At 43.5% G+C, this 22,148-nt stretch overlaps 2 protein-coding genes across 6 annotated transcripts in view; one reads left to right on the top strand and one right to left on the bottom strand.

The window, feature by feature from the left end:
• Nucleotides 1-22,148, bottom strand: part of LOC308470076 (killer cell lectin-like receptor subfamily B member 1B allele A) — a 55,945-nt gene that overhangs the window by 33,495 nt on the left and 302 nt on the right. Inside the window, exons 2-6 of one of the 3 annotated variants that reach the window (XM_080993339.1) lie at nucleotides 19,401-19,499; nucleotides 17,547-17,663; nucleotides 15,299-15,456; nucleotides 13,875-13,990; nucleotides 11,327-13,266 (exon numbers count right to left, since the gene is read on the bottom strand). In XM_080993339.1, the coding sequence (XP_080849465.1) occupies nucleotides 13,143-13,266; nucleotides 13,875-13,990; nucleotides 15,299-15,456; nucleotides 17,547-17,663; nucleotides 19,401-19,499 (614 nt within the window). In that variant the 3' untranslated portion in view covers nucleotides 11,327-13,142. Of the gene's footprint in view, nucleotides 1-11,326; nucleotides 13,267-13,860; nucleotides 13,991-15,298; nucleotides 15,457-17,546; nucleotides 17,664-19,400; nucleotides 19,500-22,148 lie in introns of those variants that run through there. The other 2 variants (XM_080993341.1, XM_080993340.1) reach the window with 2 other exon arrangements.
• Nucleotides 1,615-8,855, top strand: LOC308471920 (early activation antigen CD69-like). 3 transcript variants are annotated; one of them, XM_080996231.1, is made up of 7 exons: nucleotides 1,615-1,781; nucleotides 2,875-3,001; nucleotides 4,639-4,682; nucleotides 5,828-5,861; nucleotides 6,346-6,527; nucleotides 7,222-7,325; nucleotides 8,471-8,855. In XM_080996231.1, the coding sequence occupies exons 2-7, from the start codon at nucleotides 2,965-2,967 to the stop codon at nucleotides 8,592-8,594; spliced, it is 525 nt and encodes a 174-aa protein (XP_080852357.1). In that variant the 5' UTR covers nucleotides 1,615-1,781; nucleotides 2,875-2,964; the 3' UTR covers nucleotides 8,595-8,855. The 3 variants fall into 3 exon arrangements, with proteins under 3 accessions (XP_080852357.1, XP_080852359.1, XP_080852358.1); XM_080996233.1 differs by lacking the exon at nucleotides 2,875-3,001 and having other exon boundaries at nucleotides 1,623-1,781; XM_080996232.1 differs by lacking the exons at nucleotides 1,615-1,781; nucleotides 2,875-3,001 and adding an exon at nucleotides 3,606-3,736.

The following is a 22,148-nucleotide window of genomic DNA, read 5'->3' as shown; positions in this document are numbered from 1 at the left end:
ACTCACAGAGCTCATGCGATGCTGGATTTCGGCATCAATGTTGGCCCTTGTGGAAAGATAACTGCCTTGGTAGGAGAAGTGACCAACATTTTCCAATGTTACACCATTGAGTTGGATTTGTGGTGCTCTGTTATGTGGAGCAAACACCGTGCCTTGGGAGTGGGAGGTGCTGCCAGGCTTTCAGCAGAAACACTGTTCCTAAGTCTGACATCTGCCTTTGCTCTGTGCTGAGACACCAGCTTGTTTCCTCCTTTTTCTCACCCTCCAAGCTGCCAATCTTTACTACCTCCCAGGTCTTCTCCTTCTATGGGATGTGTCCAGTTGTCCACCACCAGGAGCCCCAATCCAAATCCTCTTTCTTTGCGCTATCCCTGGGGGGCTCTTAGGCAGGTGGTTTCCACCGTTCTTCCTCCAGGTGTTAACTTTGGAAAGGCAGCATAGAAATAAAATGATTGACCGATTGACTTCTTTTCTAAGAACGAAAATACTTTATGATTTATTTTTATTTCAGTCATTTATAAACCACTTACCAATGCACCTTCTAAGCAGTATTCAACAAGGTTATGACTCATTATAACTGACTGGAAATAGTTAAAATTAACCATAAAATTAGGGAAACTCACTTAAAATGCTTGCTGAAATGAAAAAAAAATCTTCACCAAGGAAGAGGCTTGTTCAGCACACATGAACACACACCATACAGTAGTTGTTAAATGGCGATACTTTGTAAGTTTGGCCTTTGCAAGTTGATCAATGTAGGGCTAAACAATTTTTAATGACACCAAGGATTGTTGTCAATGCTATGCCTTGATAAAGCAAGTTCAACTTCTGGGCAAATTGTTGAGAACCTTGTTAGAAAATGGTCTTCTTCTTCTTCATAGCCTCATAGCCGAGTAAGATTGTCTTCCATAAAGTGAAATGGAATAAAACAGTGGGAAAATATCAGTGCTTGGAGCAAGACAGGCAACCAGTGCACAGATTGAGAAGGTGCTGTGAAAGTTGATGGACCATCAACTATGTTCACAACTTATTTTTAGGGAACGCACACTAGAAATGCAATTGCAGATAGGGACCCCACACAACAGTTGGGCTAATCTGTCATTTTTGGTTTCTCACTCTTGAATTCAGTTCTCCACATTTACACATCCGTTAGTAATTTTTTTAAAGCCCTTTTGAAAATTCACCAGCATTTTACTGTTAATCTGTCTGAATAAACACATCTTTCTGTGCAATTTTGCCTAAAATACACAATTTTTAGCTGTCTTAAGCCCCTTATATAATGCATTCTTGTATGCTCTTTTCACTAGTATATGCATTTTTGCACAGTTTCCCCTAATAAGTGCATTTGTACAGAAGACTTGGCAGGAAAGCTGCATTGCAAGCACAAATTCTGAAGGATGGCTTCGATGCCCTATAACCGTGAATTTGATCTGCTGCCAAGGTCTTGAGCAGCTGTAAAAGTCACCATATGACCTGACTTTGACATCTGTTCCAGAAAGTCCAACATGATAAGTGAATGCAAGCTCATATCGGAATTTGGCCACACCCTGCACTGCCACTTTCCTCAAGCAAACATAGCTTGTCTCTCCCTGTCACTGTTTCTATAGCTGCTCATTTTTTCTTCCACAACTGAGAAGAGTGACTCAGACAAGAAATATCGAGGAGAGCACTCTGACAGCACCCAGGGCAGCAAAACAACGGGTGGCAGCTTCCTTCCAGCTTCCACATACACTTTCTGCAATTCTGAAGTTTGCTGCTGGAGCCAAATAGCTTCTAAACTGGTAAGTAGAAAGACAATCAGGGAAAGAGTGGGATTGTGTGAATGAGAGTAATGTGATTTGGTGTTGCTACAGTGTCTACTTAATGTCCCTGTGGAACTGCTTTGCTGGTTTGAAGTACAGTATAAGTACAAGGAGCCAGTGTGGTGTAGTGGTTAAGAGCGGTGGACTCGTAATCTGGTGAACCGGGTTTGATTCCCCGCTCCTCCACGTGCAGCTGCTGGGTGACCTTGGGCTAGTCACACTTCCTTGAAGTCTCTCAGCCTCACTCACCTCACAGAGTGTTTGTTGTGGGGGACAAGGGGAAAAGGAGATTGTTAGCCGCTTTGAGATTCCTTAGGGTAGTGATAAAACGGGATATCAAATCCAAACTCTATAGCATATTTACAGCAGCTGTTGTTTAGCTTGCCTTCCCTCTTGCTCCCCTCCCTGACTTAATGCAACTCCAGGATCGTGGTGAAGCACTAGAAATCCTCCAATGGGGGCTATAGTCTGACTTCATCCAAATATTTGCTGTTGCATTGTCTCTTCATTACATGATTATGAATTTGTTCTTATGGTGGTTTGCAGAGAAGGGGTAGTGACATAGCTGTCAACTTACAGATTTGAAAATAAGGGATCAGCAGCCAAAATAAAGGATCAACAATTACTTTGATAAAATACATATTTTGTTGCATGCAAATGGCTTTAGATACCTATTAGGTCCATAAATTACCATATAGCATATATTCAACACACACACAAAAAAAGCAACAATTTGTTGTTGATAAAGGACAGCTGGACATAGAAAGGGCCCCATTACCTTCAGTAGCTTATTTAAGGGTCATCATCAATAAGGGACAGCAGCGGGACATGGCGCTGGGATAAGGGACTGTCCCGCCAAATAAGGGACGCTTGACAGCTATGGGTAGTGAAGAGAGGAATTATGGGATGGAAGGAGAAAAGTCAAAGAAGGGGTGGGGGCCATGTTTCAAAGACTGTGAAAGAACATTGAAGGAATGTGGGCACATCAAACAGAAGGCCATGGCTGAGCCACGTTTTTCAGGAAGGGAGCCTGAAAGACTGAATCAAATAGATCCAACTACTGTCATATCAGAGCTCAGCTGGGGCCCGGCTGCCAGTTCCGACTCTCCTGACCTTGGACAGGAGAGTCCAGGTCCTGCTGTCTTGAAGGAAGAAATGGGCGATGGTCAGCCACAGAGAAATGTCCTACGCCAGAGAAGGTAAAAACAAATAAAATGTTGCCCCAACTCTCTCTCCAGCTTGCTGCTTTTCCTCTGGCTCACATCCCTGCAACTTTCTGTCCTCAGCTCTGGTTTTGTCTGTTGAGGGAGGTGGCAAAATTCATTTTCCATCTGGCACAAGCTGCTTAATACCCCATTGCCTCGCCAGGAAGCTACCTTGGCTATTCCAGGAATTAGAAGGCTTGGTTAGCTTTTAACACTTGCTGGATCCAGGGATTAGAGGAGTCTGGCATACAGCTTAACACACACACACCCCAAATTTATAATGCTATATTTTGGGGAGAATCAGGAAATCACAGGCCCATGCACTTAATGTGTATCTCACATAGATTTGTGGAAAGCATTACAAAACCTAGAATTACTAAGCAAATAAACAAACCAGGAAGAGGAAAATGACACATACTTTCAAAAACAAAAACAGTCTTTCTGAATCCTTCTTAACAAACATGTAGATAAAGCTGATCCATTAAACATTTCTCTCTCTCTCTCTCTCTCTCTCTCTCTCTCTCTCTATATATATATACTTTTGCAAAATCCCTTACCAAAAATAGCCCCACATTTGAACTCACGCAGGAGCAGGTTTTCCTCCAATTTACTATTTGAAGAACAAAGTATAAAAGTAATCATCATCATCATAATTTTATTAGTACCCTGACCATCTGACTGGGTTGTCCCAGCGACTCTGGATGGATTCCAACAGGATATACAAACACGGTAAAACATCAGACATTAAAAACCTTCCCTATACAGGGCTGCCTTCAGATGTCTTCTGAATGTCAGTTAGCTGTTTATCTCCTTATCTGATGGGAGGGCATTCCACAGGGCGGGTGCCACTACCGAGAAGGCCCTCTGCCTGCTTCCTTGTAACTTCACTTCTTGCAGTGAGGGAACTGCCAGAAGGTCCTTGGTGCTGCTTCTCAGGGTCTAGACAGAGCAAAATTGGGAGAAATATGCAGTGGGGTCCACCAAGGGATTATTTCTACTGGATTTATTCAGTAATGACTGTTGAGTTTGGGAAGAGGGCAAAGGGGAACACAACAGCAAAGCATTGTTTATTGTTTTAAAAAACGACAACAACCCCAAGCAGAATACAGTGGTACCTCAGGTTACAGATGCTTCATGTTACAGACTCTGCTAACCCAGAAATAGTACCTCGGGTTAAGAACTTTGCTTCAGGATGAGAACAGAAATTGTGCGGCGGCGGCGCAGCGGCAGCGGGAGGCCCCATTTGCTAAAGTGGTGTCTCAGGTTAAGAACAGTTTCAGGTTAAGAACAGACCTCCAGAACGAATTAAGCTCTTAACCCAAGGTACCACTGTATAAAGCGCTTCCAAAGGTACCCAACAGCAGAGCAATTTAAGATAGGAGAAACTGGGCAATAAAATGGCAAGTGCAGTTCAGTTTGAGTGAATGCAAAGTGGGTCACATCTTCACATTTACTTGTGATGGAGTCTGAGAACTAGCTGCAACCATCAAGGAAAGAGATGTTTCATGGCGGCTAGCTCAAAGGAGATCCAGTGGGACCACCAAACAACAAAGGAGTGCAAGGAATAATAAGAGCAATGCGGATAGATTAGAAAGACCCACAATCCGATCAAGCATGTTCTTTTGTTTAAGGAATCATCCCGAAGCAAGAGCAAATGAAGGACCTGCAATGCAAGGTGTGTATGAAAGGCCGTACGACACTGTGAGACACTGGAAACAAAATACTACTGAATAGGGGGACCTCAATATACTATTGAATATTGGAGGACCACATTACAGTGGTACCTCGGGTTACATATGCTTCAGGTTACGGACTCTGCTAACCCAGAAATAGTGCTTCAGGTTAATAACTTTGCTTCAGGATGAGAACAGAAATCGTGCTCTGGTGGCGCGGCAGCAGCAGGAGGCCCCTTAGCTAAAGTGGTGCTTCAGGTTAAGAACAGTTTCAGGTTAAGAACGGACCTCCAGAACGAATTAAGTTCTTAACCCGAGGTACCACTGTATATCTATATCAAGTTTTTTTAAAAAAATAGCACATGATAGAGGAGCAGGTTGATTACACTGCTGCTCTGTCCATCTTCAAAAGAGGTCCGGGCAGGAGAACATTTGAGTGGGGAAGACCAGCAAGAAGCCACTTTTGATTTACCAGAGCTGTCACATTCCAGCACCGGGGCGGTGGGGGGGGGGGCAGCATGAATATGCATGCTTTTATGCCCAATCATCTGTGATTTTTCTCCAAAAGATGGGGAGAAAGCTAAGAAACCAGAAGATATCACAGAACTGTTTAACATTTCAAAAGCAAAAAAACAAAAACAAACCCTGGCTTATGTAGTGTCATAAAGGGGGGGAGGGGGGAATCAGATGGAAACATGTTTGGTGCCCGAGGCAGAGCAGCAAAAATAACAGCAATAATAATACATTCAGTGATGAATAATTTGCACCCTCTCTCATGATATCCAAAACTGGCTGCCTAACAGTAGGGCCGGCCGTGCTGTTAGGTTAAATCAAGCGTACTTCTGTGCATTTGCACTTTCCCTCGTTTTCTTACAGTTTGGTAGTTTCCCCCCTCCCCAAATTTGTTCATTTTGTTCCTATGACCAGAACTGCAAAATGCCACTGAGATAAAATAAATTATATATTCTCCTTGCCCCATTTTAGGCATTAGCACGGCCCTCCTCATTTGTCTGTTTTATTTCCTTTCAGAGAATCGACAGCATGTAAACCAAAGAACTATTATCATAGCTGTAATCATAATCATCCTGTTCATAGTTTGGGCAGGTGAGTTTTCTGAATTATTATTATTTTTAGTGCATTGTTCTAGGCCTCTGCCCGCTGGCCATTGCCCCCTGCTGCTGGTGAGTGCCAGTGCTAGGTCTGCCAAGTGGAGATGCCAATGTTCTACCCACAGCAACCACAGCAACCCCTGCTCAGCTACCCTAGGGAAGAAATGGCAAGGGCTGTCCTCTGGGGTCTCCTGGCATGATTCAAATCCCTTTCCCCATCACAAGGGGCCTTTGATTCCCACTTCAACCATCAGGTGAGGTTGATTTGATTTCCCTCCCTGCTTGTTCCTGATGTATATCTTCACTCACCCCTTCTTCCCTGTCAGGAAGGGACACACCATTTTGTAGTTTGCCTCAGGTGGCAAAATGTCTTGGGCCAGGTGTGAATGTAAGGGGGGTGGAATTCTGCACGAATATTCATCATTTTATGATCATATCTACTCATATTTTAGCATTGGTAATCTTAAACTAATAATAATAATAATAATAATAATAATAATAATAATAATAATGTAGGCAAGTTCAGAGGAGAGTTTTCTTTCTCTTACATTTGCAGCAAAGAATACTAATCAGCCATGTCGTGAGGTGTCATCTGTTCGAGCCTGTCCAGCTTTGTGGATCAACTATGAGGGAAAATGCTACTTTTTCTCAGAGGAAAAAGGAGATTGGGCTTCCAGTCAGCTATTTTGTGATTCACATAATTCCGTCCTGGCTGTGATTGACAGTGAGCAAGAAAAGGTATGTCCAACCAATGACATTTGAGAGGCTATTAAGTCTGTGAGAGAATTACTGCTATACAGCCCTGACAGAAACACAAAGTCAACTCTTGATTCATCTTGAATTGTCATAACTTGGGATATGAGCAAATTCTCCATCTCAGCCGCCGGGCAACCATTTTGTTTGGCATGTTTTCAAATATATTGATATGCAGGATTTTGGAAAGGTGACGAAGGACTAGGATGTCGTTGGGTCACCTATGATGTACGTCATTGTAGATAAATGTTTAAACAAGTATTACAGTGAGCAGGGCTGATGGTAATACAGAATCCATGTACAGTGGTACCTCGGGTTACAAACACCTCAGGTTACAGACTCCACTAACCCAGAAGTCAGGTTAAGAACTTTACCTCAGGATGAGATCAGAAATCGCGCACCGGCGGCGTGGCAGCAGTGGGAGGCCCCATTAGCTAAAGTGGTACCTCAGGTTAAGAACGGACTCTGGAACAAATTAAGTTCATAACCAGAGGTACCATTCTCATCCTGGCAAATACAGAGTGCGGCCACCACATCACCCACCCCATGCTGCTGCTGTATAGGCAGCCAGCTAAGATCAGCTTCACTACAGAATCATGGAATCACACCAACATAGAGGGATAAGAAGGGATTTCTTTGAAGACAGCAGTTCTAAATCTGAATTTTGTGTGGCTTTAAGGCATTCATTCTGCGCTACATCAGGGACACTGGTCACTGGATTGGCCTGAGGAAGGACTCTGGACAAACCTGGAAATGGGGAAATGGGCAAGAATTCAAGAACATGTGAGTCCTTGTTCTCTTCAGTGTCTGGACTCTGGGATGGAAACCAACAAGTAGCCTGACAATTGCCTAGAAACAGATCTGCCATTCTTCCACATTTGGACATGGATATAATATTTCTTAGATACTATTAGATGTTAACCCAATTCTCAAACTAATGTACCACAAAGGGATGTGGTTAGGGAGGGTTGGGATCAAAATTGTGATGGGTGGGTGTGGGGGAATCTTGTGGAACAACCAATGGAATAGTGAATGAAGAAGGAAGGGTTCATGTTTCCTGCCTTGGAAAGATCAAACTAGCCCTGACCATGCAGAGAAGAGAAGTATGTTGTGTAGATATGAAGTAAACACAGAGAGTTAGCAAAATATCTTTTTTATTATTTGTAATGAGTTCTAGCACAACTTTCACCAGCTCATTGCAGAAGCTTACATACACAAAATAAAAATGCAATAGCACTAGAAACCTGTTACAAGTAGAACCACAGCAACACTGTAATCAGGACAAAAACAGCATGCTTAAATGTTTATTAAAAAGTAGGCAAGATTAAGTAGAAGAAGAGTTTGGATTTTATATCCTGCTTTATCACTACCCGAAGGATTCTCAAAGCGGCTCACATTCTCCTTTCCCTTCCTCCCTCACAACAAACACTCTGTGAGGTGAGTGGGGCTGAGAGACTTCAGAGAAGTGTGACTGGCCCAAGGTCACCCAGCAGCTGCATGTGGAGGAGCGGGGAAGCGAACCTGGTTCACCAGATTACGAGTCCACCGCTCTTAACCACTACACCACACTGGCTCCCAAGTGAGGAATATCTGTGATTTTATACATATGTCCATTTAAAATGGGAAGATGAAGGACCTTGTTGACATACTTTCCCATTTCTAGATGGATATTAAAAAAAATATTTTTAAAATTGTATAATAGACAACTGGGAGAGAATTCCCTAACTGCTGGTGCCAGCACCAAGGAGGCCCTACCTCTTATCACTAAAGAGGGACCACTGTAGTCAGTCTTAAGGTTCCTATGAGCACAGACAGAAGTACAATACATCTGTGCTCTGAGATATGTCATTTTGGACACTTTCCTCTTTCTGTGAAACAGAGAATGGCCCCCTTGGCTTGATTCTGTTTTCTTGGTTCTTTTGCTGCAGGTTGGAGCTGAAAGAAGACGGAGAGTGTGCATTTCTGAGCACTGACATTGACGTGTCAGATTGTCAGGTAGCAAGAAACTGGATCTGTAGCCAGCCTGATACTTATACAAGGAGCAGAAGTTAGGGCGCCATCCTAACCCAAGATCCACTGGGGTGAACAGGCAACATAGGAGATCCAAATGAGAACTCCAGCCAGTAATCTGGTCTCTGCACTTTTGGACCAACTAAATTTTCCAAGTCTTCATCAAGTGCAGCTTTTCCTCTCTTTGAAACAGAGAATGGCCAGCTTGGCTTAATCATGCTGTTGTCTTGGGTCTTTTGTTGGAAGTGAAAGAAGAAAATCAAGTGTGCATTTCCATGTAATAAACCAAATCCTTACAACTTCCTCATATGACAAATTCTTGATTAGGCAAAAGTGTTAAAGGCATGCACACATTTTAAATGGACGCATATCCTGGCCCCATGCAAAAGGCTCCATTCCTCTCGAGAGTGTACGTCAAGTCTATACACATATGTGGGTTTAGACATACCATTGACACGTATGTGCAAACAGACGGACCCCTGGGAACAAGTGGTTCCATTCCTATGTGTGGTCTAGTCCAGAGAGTAGCATTGAGATAGTGCTCTTTGAACCCCTGGCATTTGTGCTATTTGTGCTATTGGGTTCTGTAGGGCACTTTCTGCCTCCAGTTCTACTTAATATGAAGCCATTGGGAGTTCTGGAATATGGTGCCATCAGCACTCTAATGGCATGTAGCTCCCTAAGTTCTGTATCGGGAGAGGCTGCGGAAGCCCTGGGAATCAAAGAGTTGGAAGGTACTTCCAAGGGTTCAACCCCCTACAATGCGGTAATCTCAACTAAAGCAGCCGTGACATATGGCAACCCCCGTTTTGGTGGGGGTTGCATTCTGGGTCATCGCACGCAATGGTGGAGCACATGTAAGCCCACCCCTCCCCGCTATGGCCCAACCCCATTCCACCCCTTTTCCTTCACTTCTGGGTCTACAGCGATGCATGTGTGCTTTGAACATGTGGGAAATGGTTGTTGCCAGTAAATAACTTGTGGGTACTCCTGGGTGCAAGGGACGCGGATGGCGCTGTGGGTTAAACCACAGAGCCTAGGACTTGCCAATCAGAAGGTCGGCAGTTCGAATCCCCGTGACAGGGTGAGCTCCCATTGCTCGGTCCCTGCTCCTGCCAACCTAGCAGTTCAAAAGCACATCAAAGTGCAAGTAGATAAATAGGTACCGCTCTGGTGGGAAGGTAAACGGCGTTTCCGTGCGCTGCTCTGGTTCGCCAGAAGCAGCTTAGTCATGCTGGCCACATGACCCGGAAGCTGTACGCCGGCTCCCTTGGCCAATAAAGCGAGATGAGCGCCGCAACCCCAGAGTCAGTCACAACTGGACCTAATGGTCAGGGGTCCCTTTACCTTTACCTTACTCCTGGGTGCATCTTTGCCATGAGAGGCTCAAGCAACCTCTGTTGTTGTGAGTGCCTTTTACCAGCTTTGTCTGATACACTGGCTGTAGCCATATCAGAATTGGGATTGCATGGCCACTGTAGTCCACACATTGGTAATTTCAAGACTAGATCACAGAAATGTGCTCTATGGGAGGTTTGCCTTTGGGCCTGGTGCAGAAGCTTCAGCTGGTGCAGAATGCAGTGGCTAGTGTACTGATGGGAAGAAGAAGAAGAAGAAGAAGAGGAGGAGGAGGAGGAGGAGGAGGAGGAGGAGGAGGAGGAGGAGGAGTTTGGATTTGATATCCCACTTTATCACTACCCGAAGGAGTCTCAAAGAGGCTAACATTCTCCTTTCCCTTCCTCCCCCACAACAAACACTCTGTGAGGTGAGTGGGGCTGAGAGACTTCAGAGAAGTGTGACTGGCCCAAGGTCACCGAGCAGCTGCATGTGGAGGAGCGGAGACGCGAACCCGGTTCACCAGATTACGAGTCTACCGCTCTGAACCACTACACCACTACACCACACTGGGTGTACACACTAAAAAAACAGGGGTCGTGGTGAGAAGGAAGGAGCAGGGAGCAGCAACCCAGCCCCCTCTGCTACTGCAACCTGCAGAGAAGCAGTAGGGTGGAGTGACAATGATGGAAGGGAGAAGAAGGGAAGCAGACAGAGAGAGATAGAAGCAGAACAGAAAGGCTAGCCTTTCTGTTCTGCTTTCTGTTCTGCTTGTGTCTCTCTCTGTCTGCTTCCCTTCTTCTCCCTTCCATCATCGTCTCTCCACCCTGCTGCTTCTCTGCAGGTTGCAATAGCAGAGGGAGCAAGAGTACTATTGGCACAGAAATGGAAACAAGAACAATTACCAACGAAATAGAAATGGCAGACGAAATTACTGGACTATGCAGAATTAGACAAGATGACAGGAAGGATTGGAAACCTGCGGGATCAGAGATTCTCAGAGGGCTGGAGTCAATATGTGAACTATCTGAAAAGCAATTGTAATCAACAGATTACGCGAGTAGGATTGCAAGAAGTTTTGTAAGGAGGACTATGTGAAATATTGCAGAGAAAAGTATGAAGAGAATTATGAGTGAAGGACTATTAAAAGTAATAGTAAAATTATTGAAATCCAGATAAGGATTTCATAAGTGATAAGCACTGAAAAATCTTCAGATGTGGTTGATGGAAGTCCAAAACACTGAATAAGATGAGAAAACATATTTTTTGTGTGTTTTTGGTCTTTTGGGAAATTTCATGTAAATATATATATATATATATACACACACACACACACACACACACACACACACACTATATATATAGGATCTAGAATAGATCTCCAGCTTCTGCCTGCATCTGTTTCTGCAAGTGCTACAGGCAGAAGCTGTGGAGCCAACCCAGCCTTCACAGTTTTGTTTTCTGCTTGCTATGTTGCCTAATGACCAACAGCATAACCCGTTCTTAGGATGGCACTCTCTCCAAGGTCCAGAAATCCCATTCCTGCCACAGGACCAAGTCTTCAGGCTGGCCTCCCTCTTCAGGAACCTAGATCTTGAACCAGGAATCTTCCTATGGGTGGAAGATGATGGCAAACAGAGCTGAGGTAGATTGGTTTGATCACACAACACAGTCCGCCCCTATTGAAGACGCACGAATAGACAGCTGCCAAATCACTCTCCAGCCTCTCAGAAAATGGAAATGCTGGGATTTGGCCTTGTGATTGGCAGTGAAAAACCCACAGCTTTGTGCCCTGATAGATATGGCAATCCTTTTATTTAAATTACACTCATACTCCCTTTTGTAGCGTGTGGTTCTCAAAGCAGTTATGTCTGGCCACTGGATGGGCAGAAACGTGAACATATTTGAAGGAAATAAAGTTCTTGATTTAATCCACTTTTTAATTCCTCATAGAAATATTTACCTTGCACTTGCAACAGAAGGGTTTGTCTTCTTTGATCTATGATTGGTTGAAATCTATGCACCACAAAGCCTTCTCATCCTCTATTTGGAAATACACTTTTATAGTCGATTCCTCAACAGGTGAAACAACCCCTTAACTGGCAAAAGACTGACAGAATAATAGACCTTTTCTGAAACTGAGAACCAAATTCAGCTATGAATGAAAAGGTGCACTCCCTGACCAATGCTTAGATAAAAGGAGGAGGAGGAGAACAGCCACACAGGAAATGTGGCCTCTGAACACTTGGCCACTTCTCAGAATTTCTGCTATGCTCTTTACAATGGAAAATGTAATAGTTTTCATTTCCCGAAACGGTGGTGAGGCAAAGACACAGTGTGTTTACAGAACTCTTAGCTTGTTCTCTTGTGGTTTCATTTATTTATTTTTAAAAAGGAGTGACATTACACATATTATCTGAAACCATGGGGGGGAAATGTAAAATAAAGATGCTTGCTTTGGGAGAAAATATGCAGTCCTGGCATAGAGTAAAATCTGATAAAGGTGGTAAGGAATAGGTGGCACTGTGGTCTAAACCACTGAGCCCCTTGGACTTGCCGATCAGAAGGTCGGCGGTTCAAATCCCCGCGACGGGGTGAGCTCCCGTTACTCAGTCCCAGCTCCTGCCAACCTAGCAGTTCGAAGCACGCCAGTGCAAGTAGATAAATAGGTACCGCTGCGACAGGAAGGTAAATGGCATTTCAGTGCGCTCTGGTTTCCATCACGGTGCCCTGTTGCTCCAGAAGTGGTTTAGTCATGTTGGCAACATGACCCAGAAAACTGTCTGTGGACAAACGCCGGCTCCCACGGCCTGAAAGCGACATGAACGCTGCAAACACATAGTCGCCTTTGACAGGACTTAACCGCCCGGGGTCCTTTACCTTTACCTTTACCTAATATCTGGTGAACTTCCCTTTGCTTTTGACTTCCGATTCTTCACTGAATTGCATTAGAATAGTATTACATTAATAGAAAGCAATGATAGGGAACTCAAAGGAACTGACAAACTGACGGGCTTTGTTCCAAGCTTGAATTTTATGACAGTTGCCTATTTGGGGCATAAAACCTTACCCATAATACACAAGTTATTACTAGGGCTTTTGGCTTCCTGCCATAAGTCAGTTAAGGAGCATCCTGGCAACTGCAGACTATTCTGGGCTGGAGGCGATCTTGCAAGCTGCACAAGAAGTCAGTGGCCAACTCATTGTTCAGAAAGAGATGGTTTCTTACTTCCAGCACTTGGCCCCATTTTGTGCTTATATCTGGAAAGCTGCTTTCATGCACATCCAATTAGATAAAATGCTACAAGCATTATAATTAACACTATTTCGCCTTATCATACCACAGCTGTTTACTTTAGCAGGGCCCGATACTGTAAACCTGCAAAATAAAGGAAACAATTTGTTGTTGCTTTTCAAAAAAAAAAAAAAAAAAAAACCGAGAGAGAGAAGACTGTGTCATTCAGTATCAGGATACTGTTCTTATTCTCACATCAAAACCTTTCCCTTCATGCCAAGAGGTGAGCTATTTATCCTCAGCTGACTGACATGAAGCTGATTGACATCCAATGCCCTTTTAACAGGTATTGGGGAGAAGGGGGGGCTCTTGGGCTGCTTTTATAAAAATGTATTTTGTGTTTTTATATTGTGATTTTAAGTTGTAGCTGTACTGAGACCTGTGGGTATAGGGCGGTATATAAATTTAATAAATAAAAATAATACCAACAGACGTTACCAAATGCCTCTTGGGACAGATGAAAACTTATACCTTGGCATCAGTAAAGGCATCTCTTTTATTTATATTGGTAGTTCATAGTTTTATTTATATTTGTGTATGCATAGATTTGAAGGTTGTTGTTAAGGCCTCCCTTTTCTTTTTATTTCTGTGCTTTATTTACATCACTAGGTCTATGCTTCTTTGCTAACATGTAAATCAATTAAAAAATAAAAAATTACAGAAATCATCTGTGCACACCTGGAACTACTCACAGTTCTTCCTTGAAGGGGGATCCATCAATCCATTCCCAGGTCCACTCTTCAGAGAGTCTGGCTGTTTTGAGTCCCAACCAATACGAGGTTTCCTTTGTCAAATTCTTTATGATTGCCTATAATGGAACAGACAAGGGTGTTGCCAGGGCTTTTCTTTCAGCTGGAACTTGCCGGAACTCAGTTCTGGCACCTCTCAGGTGGGCACCGTTACCATTATAAGAAAACAAGGGAGGTCTTCATGGTGAGTTCTGGCTCCTGTTTTTCTATAAAAATAGCACTGGATGCTGCCATTCTGACCATTGTATTAACAGCTCATGCTCAGTTCCATCAGCTTCATTTCTATGGAACTCTACATTGCTTTACATCCTGCTCCTTAAAGGTAAAGGTAAAGGGACCCCTGACCATTAGGTCCAGTCGTGACCGACTCTGGGGTTGCGGCGCTCATCTCACTTTATTGGCCGAAGGAGCCGGCGTACAGCTTCCAGGTCATGTGGCCAGCTTGACTAAGCTGCTTCTGGCAAACCAGAGCAGCACAAGGAAACACCATTTACCTTCCCGCCGGAGTGGTACCTATTTATCTACTTGCACTTTGATGTGCTTTTGAACTGCTAGGTTGGCAGGAGCAGGGACCGAGCAACGGGAGCTCACCCCATCATGGGGATTCAAACAACCAACCTTCTGATTGGCAAGTCCTAGGCTCTGTGGTCTAACCATTAGATCCTGCTCCTTAGCCATCTTCAACTGACCCAGGTGGAAATCCTTTTAGCTGAGGAAAGGAGGGGGGGTCCCCTACTTCTGTATGTGTGTAAAAGCTCCTTCTGTACAAATTTGCATGCATTTTAACTAATGTGTATTTAATATTGTAGAGATGTGTATCTGGTTTCAGCAGTGGCTGGCTAAAGCAGCTTTTAGGCAAGGCAGGATTGACAGCAAGGCTCAAGGGACTGGATGGATGGATTGCAATTTAAGTGCATTTTTTTGCTACTTTTTATACACACCATTGGAGGGTGAAGAGAATGGAATCTGAACCAGGAAGTCCATATTTCAAATTTCACCTCTGCCATAACATGAACACACTAGGTGGCCTTAGGCAAGCTACTCTCTGAGCCTCTAGTCTTCCAAATGCACTACGGAACATAATAATATTGAGCATTTAAAAAGGCTGCTATAAAGATTACAATTGGATCATGCATGTAATGCCCTCTGGACACTTACAAGATCTATTACAAATGTTATTAAGCAAAGTTACACGTGCTGTTGAGGAATAAAGCATCTTGACGGATGGTTAGGACTTATGGGAGCTGAAGTCCAACAATAGAAGGACCACAGGTCCCACATCCCTGGCCAGAAGTCTGACTCTCTTGTGGGCTTTGCTTCACTGGATCCCTGTGTGGCTAGTCTTTTCTCATAAGCTGCATATTTACCATCTCCTGCTGGTCCCAAATCACAAGCAGGGTGGAGTTCTTTCCTTTGCAGTCATCTTGGCTCTCGGTCCAGGTTTTTTGCCCTTGAGAGATCCAGTAGCAGGTGTTCCTGTGCAGTTCCCAGTCATTGGGGCATATTTTGCAGTTTGGGGCATCGTCTAGTGGTAGAGAGGGAAACCAAGAAGCAGAATATTTCTGTCTGACTTGCATTCGACCAAGCTACTCCTCCGGTCGAGCCCTCCGATGTGATTAACGACTTGAGCCTTTGATGAGGCTCCAGGCACGTTCCCTCATTATGCAGAGTGTCCAAGCAGCAGGGAAGGACACTCTACATGCTAAGAGTTTTATTTCTAACTACGCAGACAGAAACGAAATATACATCCTCTCTCTGTGAGAGCCGGGAGGCAACTGGGACAAAGGAACAGGAAACCAGTAATATAAACATCCGTCTCCCGTCTCCTGTGAGACTTCCAACAGTCTGGAATGTAAACAGAGTCTTGTGACTCCAAGCACTGCACAGTGGCAATAAACAGAAACCTAACAATTTCCATGAGTAAATGGATGCTTTTATTTCCCCCCTCATGGGAGAATCTGAGAATTTATTGCATAGTACAAATGTCTCATTGCAAAGGGGAGCTTTATTTATTTCAATAAATAAACTTCCCAGGAGTTTTGAGTAACGTGTAGAATCCCAAGTGGTCTCAGATACTAGTTAAGCATTTCTGTCTCTTTTGAGAGGAAACTACATCGGAACCTGACTTCATGCTGCCTTTGTGATGCTGCAAGACTGCGTGAGGAGGAAATGCACCCGGGGCCAACACCCCTCTGGCCCTCCCTAAGCTATGCCACTACTGATGAACTCAGCGTGTGAAGAGGCTAAGCTGGTTGCTCTAGCCTGGCTGCATGACACTCACAAGCCAATTTTGTGCTCCTATACCAATAATTTATGAACTTTCACCACTTTGGAACTAGATTAAGTTTTACTGCCTGTGCCTTTCTGAGTGGTATATGGAAAGGAACATGAACCTGACCTTTAAAGAGTTTGTAAGGAAACCATTTCTAACATACTAAACATGTGATTTTTTTCCTATGCTGAGGGAAGATAGGACTTTTGTGGAACGCAGTTGGAAAGACATATTTTTGAGGTCTAACAGCCTATTTTTCCAGACTTTACTTTGCCCCAAACTTGGATCTTGGCATCCAGGAATTTCCCTTTTAATATATATCATGTTTTAACTTGCAGCAACAGTTTCAACATGCCTCAGTTCCAATTCTTCAGTATCGTCCGCCAAAGCAATCATCCCATCCTGTTTTCCAAAGGAAAGTTAGGTAGCCTCCACACCTGCTTCCTCTTCCTACCTTTGAGCGTGTGTGTGTGTGTGTGTGTGTAACTGTTTTAGAAACCACCCTCTGGTCTTCCATGTCCAGCTGCACCTAGCTGAGGCCTAGGCTGCAAAGTGAGCCCAGGGAGGGAGAACAGGCTAGAGTTGTGCTGAACTTTACACCCTCTATCACATCTTACACCTTGTTTGCTTGCTCCTTATCTGTATGTTGTGTGTTAGTTTAATATCACTTAGGGTTATTTAGTGTATGTTGTGACTGAACTACCCCCACTGATGTTAATGGTTGCGTATTAATGCTGAGCTATTCCCACGGAAGTGTTGAAATGTGTATGTTTTGATTGTGTGTGTGCTTAATAAATATCTCCATTTTTAAAAGCTGTGTGAGAGAGAGTTACTAGGGAAATCTGCCAAGGTACACTATTGCCAACATCTAAAGATTCACAAGACTCCTAGAACGTGTATAAGTGAAACATTTGTCAACTGTGGAGAGTTGCTAACACACATCTGGGAAAGGACTGAACCTAGCAGCCCTTCTGACCAGGGCATAACTAGAAGCACACTGGCCATTACACAGAAGGCAGCACTATGTAAACATCCCATTGGCACCTGGATATCCTGGGGTTTGCAGGTTAATGAAGCCTGCAAGGTTCTTTTCATTACAGAGATATGAAAAGACATTTGCGAACCACAGCATAATCACTTAGGCTGAGAATTAATTTGAGCAGCCCTTCTGGGAGGATGCAGAAGTCAATACATCTGAATTCTGTGTCATGTTTTAAAAGTAAGACTTTTAAATGGTGTTTTAATAGTAAGTCTCATTTGGAAGATGCAAGTGGCTGACGTCCAGACAGTGTTTCTGGTACACATACACAAAGCACGAGTCATCCATGAGTGGCTGAGGTTACCTGTTCCGCTGTGGCTTAGAAAGCTGCACATATAGCGTTTCAGCTGTAGCTTAAATTCAGAGTCAGTGGCGCTGGTGATGGTGGTGGTGTCCTCTGGTCTTTCTTTAGGCTGCAAAACTAAATACATTTTATAGTGTTGCGTTGTTATGGGTAACTGTTGGGATGCAGTTTGTTTTTCTTGCACAGGAAAAGAAACACAGCCATTTTGTTTTGTTACATAGCCAAATGTAATTCATGAAGGCATGTTGTTGTAGTTGTTGTTGTTTAGTCGTTTAGTCGTGTCCGACTCTTTGTGACCCCGTGGACCAGAGCATGCCAGGCACTCCTGTCTTCCACTGCCTCCCACAGTTTGGTCAGACTCATGCTGGTAGCTTCGAGAACACTGTCCAATCACCTCGTCCTCTGTCATCCCCTTCTCCTTGTGCCCTCCATCTTTCCCAACATCAGGGTCTTTTCCAGGGAGTCTTCTCTTCTCATGAGGTGGCCAAAGTATTGGAGCCTCAGCTTCACGATCTGTCCTTCCAGTGAGCACTCAGGGCTGATTTCCTTAAGAAAATCAGCTATGTTTGGTTACATAGCCAAATGTAATTCATGAAGGCATAGGATACTGTTATGGCTATCGGGTGCTTGCTAGAGAGCAATCAGGCAAGATGCCTCACTGGTCTGTTCTAGAGCTTTATTATTGGTGCTAAAAACCTTTACAATGCAGAGAGCCTCTATTCCATGTCTTGCTCATTCACTAGCAGAATCTGAGAGTGGGCAGTCCTTAAATCTTCCCCAGCAGAGGAGTCTCTTGACCCCCAACCTACGCCTCTCCTCTCTGCGCGAAAGCCTACTGCGCAAGGAAGGCTTGGGTAAAGGGGGGCCTCCCTCCTCCCTGCTTTGTCAGGCAAGGTGTCCTGGCACCGCCTTGCCTCCTCCGAGCCCTGCATCTCCTGCCCACTAGAGGCGTGGCTTCCTTCCTCCACTGAGGAAGTGCTGCTTCCCACAATCTTTGGGGGCTCTCTGTAATCCATCTGCCTTTTCCCCTCTCGCCCCTGAGCCGATGGCAGTTCCCTGATATGTTTGGAGTGCCTGGCGTGCTCTGGTCTATGGGGTCACGAAGAGTCGGACATGACTAAATGACTAAACAACAACAAACCTGTCAACCAATGATGAGGAATCCTGCTGTTGGGACAAAACGAGCAGGGCATTAAGGAGCATTCATAGGAATAATAAAATATTCCAGCAGGCATCTGGTTGGCCACAGTGAGAACAGAATGCTGGACTAGATGATCCAGCAAACTTTTTTATATTCTTCTGTGGTAACAGAAGCCACCTAGCATGTTGGCCTGGCAGGTTACGGTCACAGATGGATCTGAAACTGTAGTTTTTATCCAACTGAATTCAGTGGATTTTATTTCTGATCCTTGTAAATACGCAAAGGATCGCAGCTTGTGTGTTTGCATGTTTTCTTTGCTGCTTCATTTGTTGTTGTGTGCGTTTTTTCATATTGTTTATTGTTATGCTATCTTTACGTGTATGGTTTTCGCAAATTAACCCGAACATTTTGGACAAATGGAATACAAATCCGTTTCTTAAATAAATAAATACATAAATATTTTAAAAATGCCCACACTATTTTCTCTTCACCAACTGTGTTACAGTGCCTTTGATGAAAAGCAGAGTAACAGTAGCCTTCCAGCATGGTCAGTGTTTACTGGACTGTGCCAGAAAACGTTATTTGTAGTCACACTCTCAGGCTGCAATCCTATTCCCACCTGGGAGCAAACGCTACTAAATTCAACGGGGGGTGACTTGCACAGAATTGCAAATATTCTTGAAGAAACCAACATTAAGCACTCAGTTACTCACCCAAAACTATCAGCGTTAGTACAGCCAGAGTGAGGAGGAGAATCACAGCACAGGCAGTTCCAAGAGCAACGCGAAGGCCCTGTGTATACTTACGGTCATCTGTAAGGATTAAAAGTTGATAAAAGAACTATGCTTTTTGGTGTAAAGAGATTGCAACTGATGCTGGTGTGACATTATGAATTATGGGATCTACTGCCTGCACAAACAACCTTGTTCTATATTAAGTCGGGGTTGGGGGGGGGATTTATACTCAAAGTGTTTTGTTTAAATGTGACATTCACAATGCATGAGAAGTACAAGATTCAGTAGCTACAGGGCAGTTTTAATTCACACAAGCTTTTGTACTGTTCTAAAAGAGATCCAAAAGAGATCCTTCATTTTTGATTTTTGTTTGTTTATTTTTAAAAAAGGCTAGCAATTCAGCTAATATAGATAGAAGATCAATTTAAATCAAATCTATTACTTATTTATACAGTGCATAACTAAAACATTGAATGCAGTAGACGAACACAAATTATAGAGGATAATGGATCAAACCTAAAATTCTTAGTACCGAATTCTGTTTGCAATTATGAAAACCTAATTTTCTCTGGATCAAAGCTATGACATTCTCCCATAGTATTTTTTTTTTACTTATTGGGTTTTATAAACAAGAATAATGTTATGCAAATAAGTATACCAAGTTTTCTCATGTCATTTGTATATCACAAAAATAGCATAATAAATGTGGGAAAATACCTACAACATATGTTTCATTATTAAAGGTAAAGGTCATGTGACCAGCATGACTAAGCCACTTCTGGCGAACCAGAGCAGTGCATGGAAACGCCGTTTACCTTCCCGCCAGAGCGGTACCTATTTATCTACTTGCACTTTGGCGTGCTTTCGAACTGCTAGGTTGGCAGGAGCTGGGACCGAGCAACGGGAGCTCACCCCGTTGCGGGGATTCGAACCGCCAACCTTCTGATCAGCAAGTCCAAGGGGCTCTGTGGTTTAACCCACAGAACCACCCGCGTCCCATGTTTCATTATTAGTGGTCAATATATAAGTTCTTGGTTCATGAATTGGTTTCCCATCACCGCCATACTCTCTCCACAGTCCTGCAGTCTCACCAGATACTTTAGCTTCCCACAAGGCAGCAGGGCAGTTTATACAAAATTGTCTGCCCCTCAGAGACTGATGGATCTGGTGGCCTTCCACCAATGAGGCACTATTCTTGTGTCAATAACATGCTGCAGGATACATCCACAGAAAAATACCTGCCTGGAGGAGTCCTCAAAAAATTTTTTTTACAGGTATATGGGCTTATCCACACTTACCTCCCCCCCCCCCCACTTTCCAGGCACATTTTCACACTTTAAAGCTCCTTGTCTGAGTGCTCTTTTCTTGCTTTCCTCACAAAACCCCCCCTCTTTAAACCTGAAGCACAACAAGCAGCAATTCAGTTTTTCTGTGGGTTGCTGTTCACACCAATTCAGCTTTAAAGAGCAGGTTTTCATGGGGAAATCTCCAGGGCAAAAGAAGGAGCGCTTAGACATGGAGCTCTAAAGTGATCTCTTGTGGCAGAGCATTTCACCAGTCTGGGGCCATGGCCAAGAAGGTCTTGGCCCTGGTCAAGGCCAGTCTAATCTCCCTGGGACCTCCAGGGTGTTATTGGACCCGTAAGGTCCTCCACAGGGCATACCAGGAGAGGCAGTCCCGTAGGTACGAGGGTCCTAGGCCATATAGGGCTTTAAAGGTTAAAACCAGCACTTAAACCTGATCCTGTACTCCACCGGGAGCCAGTACAGCTGGTATAGCACTGGGTGAATGTGACCCCACAGCAAGGACCCTGTAAGGAGTCTCGCCGCAGCATTCTGCACCTGCTGGAGTTTCTGGGTCAGCTTCAAGGGCAGCCCCACCTAGAGTGAGTTAAATGATATATAATGAATTGAAAAAGATGTTTAAAATAATTTTTTTAAAAAGCAGAAGATTTTCTTTTGGGAATTATAGGGACAGAACTACCCAAACTGTATAGAAATTTGTTCATGTATGTGACTACAGTGGCAAGAATGTGATTTGCCCAAAAATGGAAAGAAGAAGAAGTCCCGATGAAAGCAGAATGTATACAAAAACTTATGGGATACGCAGAAACAGGAAAACTTACCAGAAATATAAGAAATCAAGATAACAAACTTTTTTTGGGGGGGGGGAATGGAAATGGTTTATTGAATATTTACAAACTGTAAACAGATAAGAACATTGGCAGGATTATTGTAATGACCTGTGGTTTTATACGAGTATGCACTTAAAGTAGATGAATAAATGATTAAGTTAAGTTAATGTGGAATATGCAGAAAATACTAAAAAAAATAATAATTAAGGAACCGCAGAAAGAAGGAAGTCGAGTTTCAAAATGTTAAAATGATTGTAAAAGTATTGAAATGTATAAAATTGAGGATTATAAATAATTTTTTTTAATGAACTGGATCGTTCTGCAGACAAAGCTTGCATTCCATCACTGAGCCCTTTCCTAAATACATGAAGGAAAATAATACTTTCATTAGCCTCTCTTGCTTCCAATTATTTTTATTAGGTGGCTTCAAGGTTATAGAATTATGCAAAGGAGAGGAAAAAACAAACCCCTTTCTAGTCTCTCCATACTGTTCATGTATTGTAAATCTCTAGCATATCCACCCTTTGTAGTTAAATTAGATTTTCTAGAATAAAAGAAGGATGCATCACTCTGAAGACTATCCAGGCAACTAC

Source organism: Podarcis pityusensis (assembly GCF_964106645.2).
Source record: "Podarcis pityusensis genome assembly, chromosome: 2".
Classification (NCBI taxonomy): Eukaryota; Metazoa; Chordata; class Lepidosauria; order Squamata; family Lacertidae; genus Podarcis; species Podarcis pityusensis.
Note: the sequence above shows the minus strand (reverse complement) of the source record. Positions and strands in the feature narration are given on the sequence as shown.

What these genes read in the sequence shown, in the direction of transcription:
- LOC308471920 (XM_080996231.1), top strand. Translation starts at nt 2,965, where the DNA reads ATGGTCAGCCACAGAGAAATGTCCTACGCCAGAGAAG. An exon ending in AATGTCCTACGCCAGAGAAG is followed by an intron (nt 3,002 to 4,638) that starts GTAAAAACAAAT and finishes CTTTTGTTTAAG; the next exon opens with GAATCATCCCGAAGCAAGAG. An exon ending in GGGCAAGAATTCAAGAACAT is followed by an intron (nt 7,326 to 8,470) that starts GTGAGTCCTTGT and finishes CTTTTGCTGCAG; the next exon opens with GTTGGAGCTGAAAGAAGACG.